The sequence below is a fragment of the Chaetodon trifascialis genome, chromosome 24 (genome assembly GCF_039877785.1).
Source record: "Chaetodon trifascialis isolate fChaTrf1 chromosome 24, fChaTrf1.hap1, whole genome shotgun sequence".
In the NCBI taxonomy this organism is placed as follows: Eukaryota; Metazoa; Chordata; class Actinopteri; order Chaetodontiformes; family Chaetodontidae; genus Chaetodon; species Chaetodon trifascialis.
In genome coordinates, this window is record NC_092079.1 from 3,501,168 (window position 1) to 3,522,683 (window position 21,516).

Genomic DNA, 21,516 nt, shown 5'->3' on the forward strand with positions numbered 1-21,516 from the left:
GAATGCAGTAAGTAGGACAGGCAAAACTTAAATTCCAAAAAATGAGACCCAAAAATAACCCAAAGGAGAACAAACCACTGAAGCCTGGGAGCTATGTTAGATGGTCAGTCAAAACAGAGCTGCCTCTCCGCTTTGAAGAACCATCCTCTCTTTAGGATTCATAATCTACCTGAGGATGAGCACAAAAGGGGGCTGGAATCTTAATGGTAATCTATGCAATTTCAGCTATGATGGAAAAATGATAAACAGGGACAGTGCAGATGCAAATTAAGTCTCCTAAAGGAGGCAGACTCATCCATATGGATTTGACAGGTGCAGCTATAGCGTTCTCCTTAAGGGACCCCTCACTAAGTGACACATTTTTTGGATATTTCACGCTATATTCAATGCAGTACAATAATACTATAGAGCAATTGATAAACACTACACTTAACCCAAATGGTGAATGGAATAACTGTAGGAAGTTTATGTAAAATGAGGAATTTTGAGCAGATTATTTCCTGTCATGTCTTCTGTAGAGGAAGGAGAGACTGGGGACTCGGAGGTCGATTCATCCATCACCTGGGCTGAAGTCACTGAGGTAGTTTGCAAGCTCCTCAGTGGCAAAGTACCTCAAGTCTCTGGATGTTGTAGGGCTGTCCTGGTTGACATGCCTCTGCAACATCGCGTGGCAGTCGGGGAGGGATGGATGGATGGATGGATGGATGGATGGATGGATGGATGGATGGATGGATGGATGGATGGATGGACGGATGGATGAATGGATGGATATTTCCTGTGAATATCAAAAAAGTTTTCCAGATATTTTTTAACTCTTTATACAATTCTCTTTTCTTCTCCCTGACACTTGTTCTAAGAGGTCATTGCTTGTTTTAACTGCGTGCTTTTCTAATTCAGGACCAGGCTGTTGATGAAATGAATGTAATACTGAGATATAGTCCTACTGCACACAGGGGGTTGCTCTACTGTGAAGCATTGGCAATCCTGAGAATGGGGTTGCAAGGTTGGGAACCAGTGCTGTATAAAACTTAAGAATAGAAAGAGTCTGAAGAAATGATTCAGAGTTGAGTTGGACTTCTTGCTGCATTGTCTGCAAACCAGAGCTTTAGCTTTGTCTCTGCTCCACCTTTTTGCATTCAGCCAGTAAAGGAACAATCTCTATCCTCTTTCCCTCATGCTCAAGGCAATGGCAACACACAGTAAGAGCTAGTCATTAACTCAAGAATTCCTTTATATCGTTTAATTCCTGAGAACCCCATTTGAGCATATGGAATGATGTGACTCATTAAGTGGGTTGAACCAATACCATTATATTGTAATATGAAACCAACCCCCATGGCCGATATAAAGCAGGCCTGTGGCGGTCGTCTACCCTTCTCCACTAAACTCTTTTCCTATCTCTTCTGAGAGTGCTCCACACTGCTCCATTACGCAATGTCTAACCCAGTGATCTCACTCAGGCACACACACACACACACACACACACACACACACACACACACACACACACACACACACACACACACACACACACACACACACAGCACCCCAGGAGGTAGCATGCATTGGTATTCTCCACCAGAAGTGGGATGAGAGTGGAGAGGCTGGCAGATTGACAGCTGTTGGATGAGTGTAGATACACTGCATGCACGACATGGAGATGTGAACATGTGACGCTGCCATGTACTTAGGCAGCCGTCTCAATTAAGGCGGAAACCCTGCAGAACGCAGCGAACGTGTGCACACACCGACGGCACGATGCAATTTGATTCTGTGTTTGCCGTCCGTGCCTTTGGCGATGTGCTGGCTCTGCCTTTCACCTGATGAGTCATCCACTTCTGTGGATAGAAAATAAAAAATGACGTCGTGTTTGAGCGCAATATGATGTATGCCCTTGATTTGTATGCCCTCCAGAGAAGATATACTTGTTTTAAGATGGGTTTCTTTGATGTGTGCAGGATGTGAAGGTTTCGCTTTGTTCGTTTCGGTGCTTTATTCTCAACAAAAGTTCAAAATGTCAGGTCACTACAGACGCATGTTGATATTAAAGTGGCTTGCCCTGATCTTTGTCCAAAGTCCACCTTAAATTAGGATTCTTTCAGTCAGTCTTTATGAATGGGAACAGCTCTTATCCAAGGCCAAACGGCGACCAGCCAATCCACAAGCCTGTGTCAAATTTACATGTGCTGATTCATTGCTATTTAACTGCTGTATAGATAAGTTTTTATTTTAATTTTGCAACCAGTTCTGGTGCAGGTCTATGCTTACGAACATGACCATGAAAGCATGTTAATATGTAAAGCCAATGAAGCATTTGGACTGGGCTGCCTTCACCCCGACAAAACCTTCTACCCTTACTCCAACCCTTCTTTTTTCAGCATGACTGACGTTTAGCTGACATTATTGCCCACCTTTGGAAAATGAGCAGGAACATTAGCTGGTAAAGGCCAAGTTCAGATGGTAACAATCATGACAGCCCGTCAGAATGTGTCTACTGGACATCCTGTCTGACAGGGAAAAATCAATACAGCAAAAGCCATAACCTATTGTCAGATTTTGACAAATTCTGAGGAGAGAGAGAGAGAGAGAGAGAGAGAGAGAGAGAGAGAGAGAGAGAGAGAGAGAGATTTGGCTACCTCTCAGTCAGCTGTCAGACATGCTACCTTCAGGTTATGTTGGAAATACAGGAAGTGAGAATATATGAACACCTAACACAAAAGTAAGACTTAAAAACATATCTAAATCAACAGCAAGCGGCACATCATTAAACCACTCTCTGTTCGATGGTATGCAGCCTACTTTTCAGGTCAGATTAGATGTCATTTTCGATAGCTTGCGAATAATGACAAAGACATCACAGCACCTTTTCTGTTGGAACCAATGAATGCAGAACATGCTAGAAACGACTGTACCATGCTGTGAAAATGACAACATATGTTTTTGACTACTTTTTACAATTAAGCCTTCAGTGGACACTAATGCACTTGGAGCTCAGTGCCGCAGCCAGTGAGAAAATATTGAGAGCCAGACGAACGCATTGTTGGTTTTCTCACAGGATATGTTGACAGTATGAAAAAATATTGAATCATGCCAGCCTTTTCTTCTTACTAAAACTGCTGTTGGTTCCAATCTGCAGCTGTGGTCCATACTGGACTAAATACTACAGGGTACTATACAAAATGCTATATGAAACCATAAAAGGAAACCTGTGATGCAGGTTATACTAGCAGTTCCAGTATATAGCTTAAGCACGCACTGAACAGCTGCCTCATTTAAGGGAAAAATACAAAATAATGCAGAATAAAAATAGATCAGACCCCCCTCAGGTCCCTGTGCCCAGTTCTCCTTGCTCAATGATCCATCCATGTGTATACATGACATTTTATTTTCTTGCTGCAAAGGCCATCAATACAGGTTGCCACAATCATCATCATTTCCAGTGGTGTAAACTGGCACTAACTGGCGTTGCGTCCGCACCAATAAAGCCATCATTTTTTGAAATATCTGACCCTTCATAGCAAAGTGCGTCTCTATTAATGTCCAAATAATGAGGGTGAGGCCATTTCAGACTGATGCTACACACACGAACATCCCATAGCAACAGGAAATACATTCAATTAAGCATGTTAAGATACTACTTCATCCTCATTGTGTCAACAACTGATGCTGAAAGCGATGCATTCTGTTGTTGTTTATCATTATGGCTAAGTAGCTAAATATAGCATTCCTCTATTATCTTGAATTCCATGCTGGAATGAGTCCAATGTGCAGAAATTGGATTCCATTATATTTAATGGAGTTTTCTGCAGGACACTGATAATAATGTAAACTGTATTTAATGGTGACTAATGAACGATAAGCCCTGACTCAACAAACACTTAGAGCAGAAATTAACATAAATTATTGTCCCTGTTGCTCCTGTGGCAGCCATGTATGTAGCATCAACATCAAAGCATCAAACGGAACGAGCGTGAACATCAGTTGGCAAATCCGCAGCCGCTCATCACATCGCAGCTCCGGCACAGCCACGGACATTTTTGTCAGGAGAGATGTGACGGCTGAGGACTGCTGAGGTTACACGATTTACATTTGTGACAAAGGATAAGTGGAAGCTATACTGTTCGAGTGTTTATCTGAATGCATTTGCTGCATCAATTAATGGTGTGTGTGTATATGTGTGTGTGTTTACAAGGGCACCAGGTACAGTAGTTAAAACAGTAACACAACTGCCCCCATGGTTCCTCGTCACTCTTGCTGTGCTTCATTTTCCCCTTTTCACACACATCAAAAAGAGTGCGCACGCACCAAAATCCTGAACACATAGTGGCACAGAGAGTCATGCAGGCATGTTGTCTCTCTCTCACACACATTCTCTCTCTCTTTCACACACACACTCACTCCCCCTTTGCCTCCTGCTTTATTAGTTGATGAGTCATAGCTGTGGGTCTTCTAAACTGGGACAATCCACACACTGAACACACACACAGCTTATACAATACAGCACCGCAGACACACCTACATGCACATGCAGAATGCGCTCCCTAACACACACACACACACACACACACACACACATACAAAAGGGTGACTTGGCAGCTACCAGCTTCACAGCCCGGGGACTCTGAAGCTGCCTGGTGTTGATAGGTTAGTGCTGTTTTCCTTCCACACATCCAAAAAACTGAGAGCGCTAAATATCAGCGCCACCTGCTTCTTCCATGAAATGGGCTAATTAAGTTTATCCAGGGAAAGCCTCACTTATCTACTCGACCCACCGCTGAGTGGAGACATGTGATTGATTGCGCAAATGGACTACAACTCCGCATTAGGAAGCGGACCCAAAATTTAGGTGTGAATGTCATGCAAAAATACATTTCCCCAGTGGCATCAATACAGTCCAAATTTTGCTTCAGTGATGCTTTTCCTCTCGAATTTGATTTATTTATGATACTTTGATGCCGCTTTGAATTTATAATCTGTTCGTCTGTACAAAAGCAAGACCACAGTGAGACAGCTCGGCCAAGTTCTGCTTTTAGTTGCCAGATAAACTAGACATTCGCTGGAGTAACTTTGGAGCGCTGACTTTCACGCTTTTTAGTAAAGCTGCGCTGGGCACTTTTGCACTTTGACAGCCCCAAGTGGCAGCGAGAGATAACTGTTTGAATCTCTGAAAGCTGGATGGACTTCATTACCAGGAAAAAATGCATGTGGTGTCAGGAAAGATGCACATTCTTAAATCTTTAAGTTTTCTCTTCTTCGTGGCTGCTAGGGGAAGAGACGGAGAAGAAAAAGTGTTTGGCAGCGCGCTAAGCCATTGTTCTGGTGAGTTTGGTGTATTCGCTCTTTGACTGCCGGATTGGGGGAATGTTTTGTATTTTGTTCCATAGTTCTGATCTATCAAATCCTGTGTGCAGATTTCCTGACAGCACCCCTACTCAACAGCCAAGTGTTGATCCAAATAGATAAATAAACCAAGTTTACTGCAACAATGGGAAAAGCGGTGACTAATAAACCTTTTACATCAAGAATTACAACAAGCACCATTGAGCAAGTAGGAAATCAGAGGATACCGGTGTGAGTGACAGCACTGGATCTGGACGATAATGGCTGCATGGGGAACAATTTGCCTTTTTCTGGATATTATAAGCGTCAGAGAAGGTAGGAGATAAAAAACAAGAGATGGTAAAAGTGCTGAACAAGCACATGAAGAAGTAGAGAGAATGAGTTGCTTGTATGACTGTCCTTCTGTGTGTTTTTAGGTCTCTGTGTCCATGTGCAAGGATGTAAAACTTCCCCAGTCATAAAAACACTACACTGATCCTCGGTAAAGCAGTTCATGGCTGCAAACTGGCAGAAAAAGAGTGAATACTTGGATGAACCTCATGGGGAATCATGCAACTGTCACCATGAAAACGACCTTATGCCTAACCTTTACCGAGCAGCTTTATTTGCCTACAGTATACTCACCCATACCGCCAAGAGGGAGCGTTCTTATGACTTCTGCGTGGTTTAACATTTTACAGTGGATCTGTCAGGGGCATGTTCAAAACCTGAAGACACGACATGTGGTGGACAATAGAAAAAAAAGCCCAATCCAGTCCTGTTAGGGGACAATTCAATGGAAACGAAAAAGAACATTTTGAAAAATCTCTTGATGCCTTTCCAATAGCTGCAGCAACTAAAGGACCAGGGACCCAATGATGCACAAGACCTCTCAAAAACACTCTGTCTTAACTATGTCAGTGTCATAATTGAAATCAATATCAACCCTCTGTCGCAGCATGGAAGGATGCTCAATATCTTCTGTCTAGCCTGTGGTTGGCAGGGAGAATAAGTAGTCTGGAGTGTTTGCTAAAGGAGAGAGGGAGGCCTTCATGTTCTGGTTAGCCTGAGTCTCAGAGATTAAACCCGAGTGCTGCCAAGACAGCTGGCACGGTGGCTGTGGTTTCTCTCAGTAGGCACCAGGAAAAGAAATTAAATCTTTCTACAATAAAATATTTTCTGGGCACTTTGGTTTCATTGTTGGGAACATTTAGGTCCCATCCAAAAGCAATAGGTTGAACTGTAAAGTAACAATTTTTGAGTTCATGTTGGCAAGCACATCCTGTGACTCTCACCCAGAATGCTCGGGGAGGAACTGCCTGTTCGTAAGCTTTGTCCCGACTGCACACGACTCCGTGTGGTGAACGTGTTCAGCTGTGTGCTAATCGTGAAAAATGACAAAACTGAGTACCCCTAACAATTCCGGTGAGCATGCAGAGGAGTGATGATGGAATCTTTCCTCCAACGACGCAACTTGCAACCGCAAAAAACAAAGAAACAAAAAAAGTAATTTATAACATAATTCTTATTAATACTTACACCACTCATCACATATATTACAATTATCATTTGTATGACTCTGATGCCAGTCAGTGCTGCTAGTGTGTGGAACTTGGGTACAGTGATAATGTGGTGACTGTGAAATAATGCATTTGTTGTGTTGTTGCTATGGTGGAGGTGGCTTACACTTTACAGTTCCACAATATACCTTTGTAATAAATATAAATGGGACTTGGATACAAGTCTAACATCATACCTGTGCCTGTTCTTTTGGGAAATGTCCACGTTAAACCTGCCACTTCTGATCCCAGATTTTAAATAAGTGGACAGCCCTCCACATTTAAAAGAGCTCCAAATAAGGAATTTAATTGCAAAACACAGCATGACTCTTGAAATAAATCATAGATCTTGAAATAGTTTCTCTTCCTTTCCTATCCTTTTTTCACTATAACTTTCTCACAGCCACCATTCATCAGAAAGTATCAGACGAGCCTTGAATGACAATACCAGAGAAGAAGTGCAAGTTGTAATCATTAGCTGCAGCTTCAAATATTTATAATGCAAGTAGTTATCGAGAACCTGTATTGCTCCAACTACACCAGTTTGTATTTCTGATGTGCATGTATAAGAACAGAATCAATTAACTGGCTAAAAACCATGAATGAATGAATGAAATGAGAGTCAAATACAGGAAGTCTTCATTCCTGGCGCATTAAGAACAAGGGCACAATAATTACAAATAAACAGCAGAAACGTCATCATGTTGCATATCAGGAGGCTGCACAGATGGTATGAGGACAGCACTTCTCTCTACTGTATCGTGTCTGTTCTATTTTATTCTATTCTGGTCTGCAGAGGTCAGCGCCTATCTGAGCGTGTCGTAATCCCTCCCACTGCAGAGGAAAAAATACCTACCTAAGGTATAGGAACAAGGTGTTGCCTGACTCATAGCGGTTATGAGACAATATCCACAACATTTCATCTGACACTTTCATATTCCCTGTTACACGTCCGCCCACGGACCACGCACAAGACCACAACTGTAGATACAACGGGCCGGCGCAAAGTGGACGAACACTGTATCTGTGTGGAGAAAGACAAATATGACCATATCAGATTGCTTTAGCACATACAAATCCCTGGAGGTGACAGTGTGAGGTGGTAAAAGCTGCATAAGACCTTTTGTGCATGTGAATGTGCGGCCGCATGTGCGAATGCTGAGCGTTTGTTGGTGTTTCTGCTTGTTTGAAGAATATTGCATTTTGCCTGTATGTGCACTAATCTGTGTGTGTGTGTGTGTGTGTGTGTGTAGCAGCTGTATCATGACATCATAGAGTAGATCTGTACTCTCATGTGTTCTTATGTGTCACTTCCCAAAGTTTGTTGCCACTGCCATCTCCCTCCCCTTTCGACCGTGATCCTGGCCCGCTAGCTCTCTGGCTAGACATCAGAGGCCGCTCTATCTCTCCGTGTCTCAAACACACACATGCAAACGCACACACACACACGGCGTGTGCACAATCAGAAGTTGGCCCAAAAGACCACTGTGAGACCAAAGACAGTGCAGACGGAGCAACGCCAAACCAAGGTCACGCTCCGGGCGGAGAGGAGACACTGTCATCTCCGTCCAACCTGGATGCACAGTCACATGAATGCAGCCAGAAGGAAACCAATATAGCCACCTGTTTGGCTGGAAATTAAAAAAAGGGCAATTAGTTCAACCAGGCAACACACAAACGCTGCCAAGGGGATGACGAGGAGGAGAAAGTTTGCAGGGTTTGCATTTTGGCTGTGGGTTCAGCTGCGGAGTTGGCTCTGCGGGAGATGCGGATGAATTCTTGAAAAATAAAAATTCAAGCTACAGCGCTGCTCTCGTAGCATTCAGGGGCAAAAAGCTCAACACAATCCAGCCACTAAAAAGAGAAATGCCTCAAACAACTGAAGAAATTAGACAGAGAAGATTTTCTTTGAGTCACAAGAGCAAATTAATGTCTCCTCTGCCTGCTAGCAGTAGAAGTTTGTGAATAGCGGCTCACAAAAGAGCAAGGTGACACCGCCATCTTCAGGTTAAACTGAGGGCTAATCTAATGGCTGTAAAAGTTGCACTGCTTAACTGCCACACTAAAAGGTGAGTTTAATTCTAAAGCAGGTGGCTCTTGGGTTCCAAGCTGTCACACAGTGCCGAATGAGTTGTCGAACGAGGCTTCCTGCTGTTGGTAGTCCATATGCCAGTATTTGAGTCAAGTTGACTATCAGACGGTGTGCATCGCCGCTACAGTGCAGAGCTACTGATACATGACAGGATTGGAAGGAGCACAAGAAAATAGAAACGAGGCAGTGTGAGTGTGTGTGGCGGAGGAGGAGGTTTTTCGATTTTAAAGCACACAGCTGGTGATGGAGAAACAGCTGGATGGATGCAGCACAGACAGCGCGCCGTTAATATGTGTGCTGTGGGAACCGTGGAGATGGGGGTCAGAGACAGGCTAAATAAGGCAAAAAATCAAATGCTAAACTTTAAAGTTACGCTGAAACAAACCCAACAGCACCAGAGTAACAATCACAGAACAAGCGGCTGAAGAGGCTGTTGTACTGAAACGTAAGGTCCAGCAGACACCACCACTGCAGTTCTGACAGCCTGACAGCCCACAGATGTTAAATCTTTGAATGTGGTGAACAGTAATTTATAGTGTAATCCAAAGAAGGAGGCAGAAGTCAAAATGCCACCAGGACTGTGGTAGTATCTCACTTATACACTGAACCCTGCAGCTGTGCAGTTTTCACATTCACCATTTAATTTGAACTTTTTTGCAGCTTTTGCCAAGAAATGAGTCCATAATATCTTGTAACACCTGCAGCATTTTGTCATTGTAATGCTGCTGAAACAACAATAAAGCAACAAAGCATATTTATCTGATTTAATTGGACACCTAAATATCTTTGAACTCGCCAAGAGCACATTGGACTCCCCTTTATCGGCTTACCATTGGGCTGTCCAGTATCCCAATGAGCAAACCTATATTCATATTGCAGTGCACAGTTTAGGTCCAGTGCCAATGTTCAGTGTGGGTATGTAGCAAAACACAATATCTTGTTCTCTGTCCAACAATCCAAAAGTTTCATTTTTTTTAAACTATAACCACAATCTTTCCGTAACTTTAATCACATTTTAGTTGCTATGCACAAACAATGCAGAAAGTAAGTATCGTCATTGAAAGTAATCCAGGGATTTGCAGAATTCGGTCCACACCCTCTGTGGAGATCCACATTCTAACTTCAATTAGCACTGTCGCATCCATTTTTTTTTTTTAAATAATACCCACTTTTACACTAATCTTGTAAGTAGAATGATGATGAATCTACATTCACTACATTCATCCATTAGAGCAATCTTATTTGCAGACAATCAGTGCATCCATCCTCGCTTTCAATCGGTAAAAATAAGACAACACAACTGCAGTCACGGTGATGTCAGGAGGCAACGCAAATCAGCTTGCAGGCTAACCTACAGTCAAAAGAGGTCATCAAGTGTCTTTCTGAATTATCCACATCACTTGATTTGCACAGCCTGTGCTTGTGTCAGGTGGCTGGTAGCCTTCCGTAGACAGTTTCATAATCTATTGATTTGTTAAGCGATACAAGTCTGACAAAGGCAGAAGGTCTTGTGACCTTCCCGAGGGTGCGTGCAGGTGCAAGGCAGGAATGCTTTATCCCTTAAACATAAAAATAGAAAACAACAAACCAGACTTTCTCTAAACTACATGCCAAAGCCCAATTTATGATTAATAGGTCTACCCAGAGACGGGAAGCATTGCTGGCACAGACGAGAGGCAGTATATCTTAATACTCAAGTGCCTTGGCCGGTTCTTGATGCTATTTTCTGCGAAGGAGAGCAAATGCCTTCAGCCATTTTTCCTCTCAGTTTGCAGAGACAGGCACAAGGCTGCAGGTGGGAGCCGCTGACAGGAAGCACAGCGGGGGAACGGTCAGTGTGGGATGATAGCTTGACTTTTCAGGTCAATCTCCATCTAAAACGTGAACCTGGTATCAGCCCTGCGGTCACACACTGGCGAGCTTCCTCAACTGTTGGGTAAAATGATCCCCCTTTGGTCCAGTGGGCCAATCAGGCATCATGAAGCACTTGTACAGACTCTTCCCCTCATTACAGTACTTATGTAAAACACTAATGGGAGCATTTCTTTACCAGGAATCCCTTCCAATCACCACCTCCAACCCCCCCACACACTCTAATATGACAGTCAGGATTTATGGCTCGGCACTGCAGGGCATATTAACCATTTGGGACGGTGCGCTGTCTTGTATCCACTTTCATCTGTAATAACTCAAGGTAAGACGCCATCGTATTTCATCCCCTCTGTGAATCTTGAATGATCTTGCTCACTTTTTCTCCCCTGCTCCAACTCTTCGTCCAAATTCCCTCTACCTTCATTTCTCTCTCATTCTCTTCCCTCCTCTCTCTTCATCTTTATCACACTCTGTCTTCCTCTCCCTCCAGGGCCTTGGTGCTTGGTGGAGGCTTGCCAGGAATGCAGATAGGATCACTCGCAGATGTACAATAACTTGAGGGGAATAAATAATGCCCTAATTGAGAGAAATGATGTAATATTGATCCAAGGGCCTCTCAACCTTTGGCATCGTTGAAGCGTTCTGCCAAGCCTGTGACATTTAGAGGGATGAATGGTGTGCGTGTGATATTCGAGATAGGTGTTGCTGAGGCTGTGCTTTGTGAGATGAAAATGTATATTGTGGTTTGATGAGAACTCTCCGGCTCAAAAGCACGAAACGACCTGAGTGCGAGCTAGATGGTGACGCTTCCCTGTACCAGCTATAACAGCGAGCTGCCGCACCGTACGGAGTGATGCTTTGAAGATGCGTTTAATTGCAAACTTGAGTGGGAAAGTATCAGCGTGTGGCGCCTGTACCTGTGCCATAAAGGCTGGTGAGTGGCTTTAACACTCGCGTCTGGTTCCAGGCTGCCTTTGGGGTTGAAGTGAAAACAAACACAAGAAGCCTCATTTAAATTCTGCACGCATCCAAGCCAAATTGTGTGGGCTTGAGGTTCAAATGTTTTATGTTTTCATTTCAAAGTTATTTTTATTGTACCATTATGTAAATGAGGCCCAATAATTCTAATCCATGTCCTTAGCTGCAGACATGAACTTGACTGAAACCCTTGGATACCTTCACACCCATCCTGTCGGTTCCTGCTTTGGTTGTATTTGTTTAGGCCGATAGAAGAACCGTCACTCAAGCGCTGGTGCAGAGCAAATCGCCTGAATGAGATGGCTTGAGGAACGCTGTCTCTGTTCGGTTCCAAACAAACATGTGGCTCTAAAACTAAACAAAGCAAACACAGGATTTCATGAGTGTATGGCATTTTTGCATCTCCTCAAAAGCGAAATCACTACTATACCCCTCTGTCAGAAAGCAATCCTCACAACTGTATAAGGACTGTTCATATTAATGCTAGATTATTTGGTTACCATGGTAACCAAATATGCATTAGCACAAGTACTCCCTGATCAGAGAGTGAAAAGGGAAAAAGGGGGAAACTACTGGCATACAGAAACCTTAAGCACTTCCAGGAAGTACGAGGGTCAATATCTGGTATCTGTCAATTCCACTGTCAGCTCTGCCGTCCATGTCAAAATATGTCAGGGCTTTTGCATTTTGACATATGTTATATTTATTTCTCTTTTTTCTATTTAATCTCTTCTAAAATCTGTTCATCCTCATCATATGCTTAATGTTTAATGCTGTTTAATGCATTACGTAGAGCTCTTTCAATTGTCTGTTTGAAATGTGCTTTATAAGTTGAGCTACACAGTGGGTAGTTGTCATCTGAAGACCGTACATGATGTAACAAGTGAGAAAAACAAAAAAAATCAATAAACCCTCATGTGATCATTATGTCTTCCCGGCGCTTCGACGTTTACATCCTTTCTCCGGGGCCTCTTGGTATTTACCTTGAACATGATCCATCACACATGTCTCCTTATCTGTGGCACGGTGGGCCTTTATCCCACAGCAGATTGTCAGCAGGACAACCAAGGCATCGATACTAATTGTTAAATATTGAAAATGGTGCCTGGATCAATGCGACAAGATCCTAAACATCACGCCATCAGGAAATCGAATCCATACAGCTACAGGAAGAAATCTGCTCCAGGATAATGGGAAGATCGACATTCATAGACTGATAAAGTCAAGTAAAGGTTATTCATTTCAAGACCATCTGTTGGACTGACTTTCAACCACATTCTAACAGGCTGAACAGGGGTCGGGTGAAAGTTGACATTTTGCCTGTTGCTGAAGTGCAGTTCATCATTTCTTCGTAATGGTGCTCTGCAGAAAGCAGAAACATATTTACAGCAGCATCTGAATTCATCACGTCTCTGTTTAGATTTTGAGCTTAATGTGAGGGTTTCAACGTCAGCATAGAGGAAATTGGAGTCTTGCAGCAGCCTGACCTGCGCCAGAATAAGAGTATACTGATGTGGCTAACCTCATCATTACCAAAGGACTGCAAATTATAATTTGTTGTGCCTACCGACTCCAAGCCAATTCTGGATAATGACGGTTTTGTTCAGAGGTGTCCTCAGTTCATTTCATTCCACAATGTAACTCCTTCCAATGAGTGACTGAAGAACAATTTCCCGTTTATACTGTTATTATTCACCAACCAACAAAGGAGGAAGCTCAACCTCTGAGAGGACAGCAGATTGTTGCAGAGAGGCAGTGTGGAACAATGAGCCATTCTGAGAGGAAGTGATACTGATTTTCAAACTATGTAATTAAAAGAATGCCTTTTGTATTGCTTGGTAGCTGTTCAAAATCCATCAGAAACATATTTGTCAGCATGTGTGTATCACCAACATGATATGAAATCATCATTTCTTTGCTAATTTGTTTGTAATACTACCCCTAATCTCCACTAATTCTGTTCTCATAATCTCAAAGTAGGATGATACTAGAATGATGACCAAAAGCATACTGACACCCTAATATTATACCCATTTTTGACTGTTGAACATCTCATTTCAAAATCCAAAACATGCTGTAATAACAGCCCAAACACTTGCAGGAACCTGCAGGGATTTGCTCCCAATTAGCCACAACAAGATTAGTGAGTTTGGCGAAAAAGACGGCTTTCAAATTCACACAGACACAGAAACAGGGAGCACGCTTTTGTCCAAGATATCATGGCAGCATTTAGAATTCACTTCACTGGAAACCAAGCTGTGTCCACATGGCACCTGAAGCAAATTTTACATGTGATGTGATTGCACACAACAAACAATGGAAAGAGGCTAGTGGGCGTGAACAGACGCAAGCAGTTCAGGGCGACACAAACGCTTAACTGAAAACAGGTGCAACAAGTTCATTCTAAGAGAAGCAGAGATAATTTGTCCCTGGACAGCAACCCAAACGGAGGAGACGGCTGCGCTTTGAGGTCGGGGTGTATGTGCGACCTTTGACCACTTACTATGTTCACAACTTGTTGCTGAGCTAGTGCCCATTTTTGACTGAAAACATCAAATTCACTCCCTTCCCCTACAGGGTCCCATGAGGCATTGTGGTAAACAAAGCAAATCACAAACTGAGGCACAAGAAGATAAAGACAAAGACAAAGCCATTAAGTTAAAGTAATTAAGTTAAAGTGAGCGTTCTAAATAAATAAATAAATAAATAAATAAATAAATAAATAAATAAATAATAATAATAAAAAAATATCAATGCAATTAGTCTGACACAAATAAACTCTTTGGATGATGCATAACAGTATGACAGAAAGGTGTACTATATGGCCTCTTGAGGTAAAGCATGCATACAAGAGCTGAAAAGTGAATTGTGGAGGAATCTGACACCACCACCTTGTTGTCTCTCCACTGCAATTTCAGAAAACTCGCTGCGGTGTCGTAATGTCAAGTGTCAGGGGATGAAGTGTGGAAGGAGGCAGTTGGGAGGGCTTGAAGTTTTAACAGCCAATCAAGATCACAGGGGAACTTGCTTGGTGCTCCCAGAATGAACATCACAAACAGAGCGCCACAACGGTCGCAAATTCAATCTAACAGGAAATAAAATGTCAAGATAGGCAGACAAGGAGGGCCGCGAGTGGCACGTCAGCTCTGCATAGAAAACAGCATTAAAACAAATCAAATCTGGCAGCAGAATAAAGGTTAAAGAAGCAGGTTTTTGTCTGGAAGTTGGTCTGAATCCCTGGTTGGGTTGCGTTCAAGAGCACAGAAGGTTCTTTTTGTGCATTCATTCATTCACCGGGGAAAACACAAAAATGTGCTCATGCATTAAGGAACGAATCACCCCGCTGTCAAACTGTTTACAAATCGCACACATTAGCACTCGGCTAGAAACAGACTTGCGCTGCAGTTAGTCTGCTTACCGTAGTCAATTATTCTCCATCTGCACAAGACAGAGTGAAGGCAGTGCGCATTCAACTGCCAGACTGAATTACAGACCCAAACTGTATCTGATCTGTCCCACGGAGAAAGCAGTGGAAAGACATGCCCGCTGAGAAGTGCATGTTTTAATCAAGCATTTTTAATGTAATCAGTTATAACTGAGCAGCCACATCCATTAGAAGACAAATAAGGGAGGGGGCCTTGGACGTTGAATAACTGGGACCACCCATTTACAGATCCCTCTGTTCTGTCTGTTCATCCCTTGAATTCCACAACAAGAGCTTGAAGAGTGTCTCTCCACGTTTGCCTTTCCCCACTCCTCTAGTTTTCTCCCTCTCACCTGCCTAATTAACTGTCAGCCCGTGCCATTTGTGCTTCTATATTTCGCGTGAGAATGAATATTAAAATTCAGGTAAAACTGCCACAACCCTCAAAGGATATGTTGCGTTTGACTGGGCTCTCTGCGGATGACAAGAGCATGCTCGCCAAACACTGAGAGGAAGTGATAGGGGCTTGTACAGGCAGAGAATCAAATAGATGTTCATATATTATGTACACAGAGCTGCTGACTCCGTGTGGAATATCAATGGGCGCAGAGGTGGAGGGAGGAGTGTAAAAAACACAGTTCCTACTAATCCTCGTGCACTGAAAATCAAAATGAAGATGAAAATTCAATCTGATAGAGTTACTGAAGCTAAGGGGATGAATGTCTAGAAAGCTCAACAGACTGAAAATCCCAGACAATGGAAAAAAAAAAAAATCCAGCAAAAAATCCAGTTAAAAAACAATCAAAATAAACACTGAATCAAGAAAAGTAACATTCTTTTTCTTTTATTTGTACCATTATGTCATGTTCTCTCAGCTTTCAGTAATGGGTTTTGAAAATCACCATCATCCACAATGAAACGCTTAATCAGATGAAAAAAAAGCCAGAACAGCTTTTACCCATCATCAATTTAAAGCTACAATGATTTGCGCCTATTTTCTGATTGCCACCTTTTACCTCTGCAAGCCAGTTGTGTTCATCGTCCATGACAAATTTACTTCAAAGGAAGCCTTCATCATGACCCATTTTCCATTCCACCAACAGCTGAGCTCTCGCCCAATAAGGCACAAAGCGGGAATTTTCCCATGAGCCCCTGTGCATCAAAAGCTGGTAAGGCAAACGAAAGACGGGCGTTCTGAGGCAGCCACATGAGGCAGGAACGCAGGCGACCATTTGAAGTAATGCTAACATCATAAACTTGAGGGTAATGTGAGGGACAGATGTATGGTTTCTCAGAAGTGCCACTTCGATTCATTACGGACTCATTACCTCGCTGCAAGATAACCAAGATAGACGTGATCAGTGTGATTATAATGGAAAGGCACTTCATAGGATAGGAGGAGAGGAGGCAGCAGGCATGGCTTTCATACCCACTGAAAGGCTTACTTCTTCATACACAAATGTGTCGAGTGACTCATTCTGTCTTTCTTCTATCATAATGAAACCTCAAGGTACATTCACATAAAAGGGCAGACTTAATTGAAAACCCTGGACTGAACGCTGTTTCGTTACTTTAAGTCAGATCTGAAACACAGGTGAAACTCATCAGAAGGTGTAGGACATGAGTACGGTCCAAAGCTATGTATTACAAGGTTTGTGATACAAGAAGTCCATTCACTTCCACTGTTTTGGGGTGGAAGCATAAATCTAACCTCTCAAGACCCGTGCAAGTGAAAACGATACAGTGTGAAAGAAGATACAGGATGTTTCTTGAACTGAACTTTTCTGCCTAAAAAACTAACATTTTAAAATTCAGCGTTGCAGAAAAAGCAACCAGTCTGAATAGTGTTGTCTGACAGCATTTGCAGAATTTGCATTCCAGTACCAACGACCAGGGGTATCACATAGCAAGGTCAAAGCTTGTATTCACGGAATATGCAAGTCACGTGGCACATTCAACATAATCTGTAATTCTATAGCAATAATTCCATTAGCACAACAACAGAGCCATGTTAACCAATCTGCCTTTGTAACAGAAATACGGTTTTCACCACATTATTTTCTTTCGCCTCTACTTTGTCATTGTTTCACTTGGATTTCAGCCACTCAGTGGAACTCAACACTTCCGGCAGATGTCTCGCATTAAAGACCTGCTAGGAGAGGAAGTATTACTCAACTTAGGCTGCTGAAAGCCTTTTATATGAGATATTGGTGCAGGAAATGTTTAAGCTTAATGGTGATAAGAAAAACATCAAAGTAGAAGCCATTAAGCAGTCCTCAGAATCAATACGTCTTCCAAAAAAGACACGAGAAGCAGCAGAGGGGGTGAGCATGACACGAGTATGTTGTTGTGCTGATAGAATTTGTGCGATTATCTTGAAATTATCAAGGAGATCTGCACATCTGCACATCTGAAACTCTCTTGCTGAAACACTGTATAAAGATTTCCACCATGTATGCACAGCAAGGAACAAACTGACATATATCGGTAAAAACAAATCCACATTTAAGTAGAACAGGACGTACTTTGAAATGGCTTTGATCAGCTAATCTAGAAATTTGAAGCAGTGCCATTGTGACAAGCAGGCATACGCCACAAGTATGGCGGCATCCATTGACGGACAGAAAATAAAGCCATCAACGCAGGGAAGGAAACATGTTCCCTTACCTATTGCCATCTCGATGACGTTCATTTGGCTCTCTGTAGGGAAAAGGATTTTTGGCGGCTTGTCTGTCAGGGGAGCTGTGAAAAGACAAACAGAGAGAAAGGAAGAGAACATTAAATTCCACATCTGTCTCCGCCATGGACAGTGGGAGTATGATTTATTCATTAAAGACCCCAATAAAGGCTGCATTAAAGTGGGAACAAATGCATGGAAATATAATATTTAAAGAGTGGACAGAGAAAACATGGATAAATTACTGTGACTCTGAATTACCCAGTCAAAGCTTGAAACATCAATGCACATGCTTTCAAAGCAGCAGCTGTTTCAATGCTAATGCTATTCATTCCTTGTAAAAATGACTGTGTTAAATGATGATATGGCTTTGACATGGACCGCAATGCAAATGGCACTGTATATACAGCAGCTGTGTAACTAGTCAACCATTTCTGAATATACAGTATACCCTAAGGTAAAAATCTTTCACAGCTGCAGTGGGCATGGGAAGGTTAAGAGCTGCTGCAGGAGATGCACCATTTTCAGCCATGTATGGCTAATATGACAGGAAAATGTGAGTTTCTTGAAATCTTTTAGAATAGCAATAAAAACAACCCTGAAACAAAAACCTCCGCAGAATATATATTGTCAAAATGGGCAGCCACAAGTGAGTTATTGATTGGAAAGGGTATCACTGTTACATTAGAACAGCCTTCGTCCCAACTCCCTTTGAAAATACACCAACTCCAATTAGACAGCTGCTGCGTAACAAAGACGTGCACTTAGAGGCTCCTCATTATAATGACTCCCTAATTGGTTCTAGTCTTCAAAGTGGCATCAGAGAGGGTTTTCTATCTGTGCACACTTGGAAATATTCGGAGGGATGAGGCTTGTTTCATTACAAATGACTTGTGGTTTGACTGGAGCAGTGATCGATGAGCTGAACCTCAAAAAAAAAAAAAAAAAGGGCCAAGTTACAGTGAGAGGAGCGACACTGTTCGGAGGGAGGTTTTCCAAGTTCACAATGAGCTAGGCTCCTCCACACTCCAGCTCTCTTTTGATGTGACTCACCACAGAAGCGAGCGCTAGCTACAGTTGCATGTTGATAATTGACTGTTTTGCTAAAAAAGCCTTCCAGCTAGTTATCATCCCAACAGCTGCAGATTAGCAGAGCAGACTTCAGTGTTCCTGAATCTCTCTTTTCCTAGTCTTCCATTTAGATATTCGTTATGATTGTGCAATACATGGCGGCTGAGAGTTTTATGATGCGACAGCAAGACCCTTAAAATTCACTTTTCTGGCACTGAGCTGGATTTTGTAGTGGAGATTCTCTCTTGACAAGGCCAGTTAAATGCAGTAAAAAAGTCAGCCGTTTTGGCATCAATTGTGTTTTTCCAATACCAGCTAAATTTTGTGCACATGAAGCCTCCTTATTGCTCTCTCAATCTTTGCAAGGACTACCTTGCAAGGACTACCTGCACTACATTTGCACTTCCACTTGCACAACAAGTCCACCAAACTAAATGACAAGTGGGGGTAATAAGTGTCCAACACGCATTTCCAATGTAGCTATTCACATGAAATTGAGACCAGAGATTTGTATTAATATTATAAAACTACAAATATAAACAAATGGTAACATTCTAATCAATAAAAAAGTAATAAATTGGAATGATACAGGAAAAATGGAGTACAGTAAGAAAAAACACTAAACCAGCTGATTCCACTTGTTTTTTTTTCTTTTTTTTCCAACATTATCTTTATTGGGTTTTCAAAATGCTTCCAATAGTATACAAAAATAAGAGTGCTCTCACACCAAAGGAAACATCAAGAGCAGCTAAATTATTGTCCAGCATTCAAATCATCTTTCCTTACAAGTCAGATATCTACGAGTTAACAGAGCAACACTTTGCTGAAAGTACAAAGTTTATGAAAAAAGGAAAGAGAAAAAGAAAAAACAAACAAACAAACAAACAAACAAACAAACAAACAAACAAACAAACAAGGAAAACAAAAAACAAACCCAAAACAAGGTTTCTCTATTTTATCAAGGGTTAGCCCAAATTATTTCACAATTGTGCATGGTTCAGAAATACAAACTCAAATTCACAATTCACACAGATTAAAAAAAATCAAATATTAATTCCTTTTATGGAATATATGGAGAGTGTGGATTTAAGGGGTGTGGGGAGTGGGGCGGATGAGGCGGATGAGGCGTAGTTACCAGTGATCCTCTGCAGTGTCCTAAAACAATTTCTTTTCTTTTAATATTTGATTCCACTTGTTAGTTCTCCTTCCTGTGCTAATTAGGATCAACTGGTAGGCTACTCCTTCCACTCTCTGAAAAAGGGTTACCCACCTCGGAATGCAACAAAACAAATCATTTGTTACGAAGACGTCATGTAAGAAGCATCTTGTGATGGGCACAGCCAAAGACCATTGTTCAGCAACATAGCAATGACACAGGTGACTGGCAGTTTTCTCAACTCCTTAATGTTTCTATAAGCACCAGAGGCTTCCATGCAAGTGGAAGGAATCTCACTCCATCATCAACCAACCACCAGGAGCTCCTTGCTCGATCTCAGGTTGGGCAGTCAGAAAGTTAGTGAGAAGGGCAGCACAAAGAGCCAAGGGCCACTCAAAAAGAGCTCCAGAAAGACCTGAAGCAGCTGGTACAGTCCATCCATCCATCCATCCATCCATCCATCCATCCATCCATCCATCCATCCATCCATTTTCTATACCGCGTATCCCTTTCAGTGTTGCGGGGGGTGCTGGAGCCTATCCCAGCCGTCAACAGGTGAGAGGCAGGGTACACCCTGGACCGGTCGCCAGTCGATCGCAGGGCGCTGATACAGTCGTCAAAGAAAAAACATTAGGCAACGCTCTCCAATGCCACAGTGTCCATGCACAATCACCCCGGAAGACACAATAACTGAAGTGAATCCATGTTGAACCTCTTGTAATCTTGGCAACAAAACCTTTGGAGAAGACTGTGAAGTACTGGGGGAACGTAGATTGGATAGATAAGACAAAAATGCAACTTTTTGGCAACAACACAACACATCATGTTTGGAGGAGTTTGGAATTCAGAGGTGGAAGCATCATGGTATGGGGCTGTTTCTCTTCTCATGGTACTAACAGAATCCAAATTATCAAAGGGAAAATGAACTGAGCCATGTACTGGGACACTAAGAACAATCTGCTGCTTCCACCAGGATGATGAGGATGAGACAGGAGGAGACCTTCCAGCAGGATAATGATCCAAACATACCGCAAAGGAAACTATCAGTTGGTTCCAGAGGAAGAAAATAAAATTGCTGAAATGGCCTGGTTAATCACCAGACTTTAGCTGAAGAGAGCACTTGAGAAAGGAACTTCTGGGCCCCCAGAACCTTCAAGATTTAAACACTGTGTGTGGAAAAATGGGGCAAAAGCCACACCGGAACAATGTGAAAGATGTTTCTTCTGCTGCCGTTGCAGGCACAGACTTCTCCACTGCTTTTCTGCGTCAATACACTTGATTTCACATAATTTTTTTATGAATTGAAATGTAATGATTTCTTAATTTGTTTAGTTTTATTGAGTGAATACCAATGTCTGGTCTAGATTT

At 42.3% G+C, this 21,516-nt stretch overlaps 1 protein-coding gene across 5 annotated transcripts in view; it reads right to left on the reverse strand.

Annotated features, from left to right (window-relative positions):
• Positions 1-21,516, reverse strand: part of LOC139352009 (interleukin-1 receptor accessory protein-like 1) — a 228,129-nt gene that overhangs the window by 71,029 nt on the left and 135,584 nt on the right. For all 5 annotated transcript variants that reach the window (XM_070994009.1, XM_070994008.1, XM_070994005.1 and 2 more), the window contains one exon: positions 17,912-17,986. In XM_070994009.1, the coding sequence (XP_070850110.1) occupies positions 17,912-17,986 (75 nt within the window). The remainder of the gene's footprint in view (positions 1-17,911; positions 17,987-21,516) is intronic.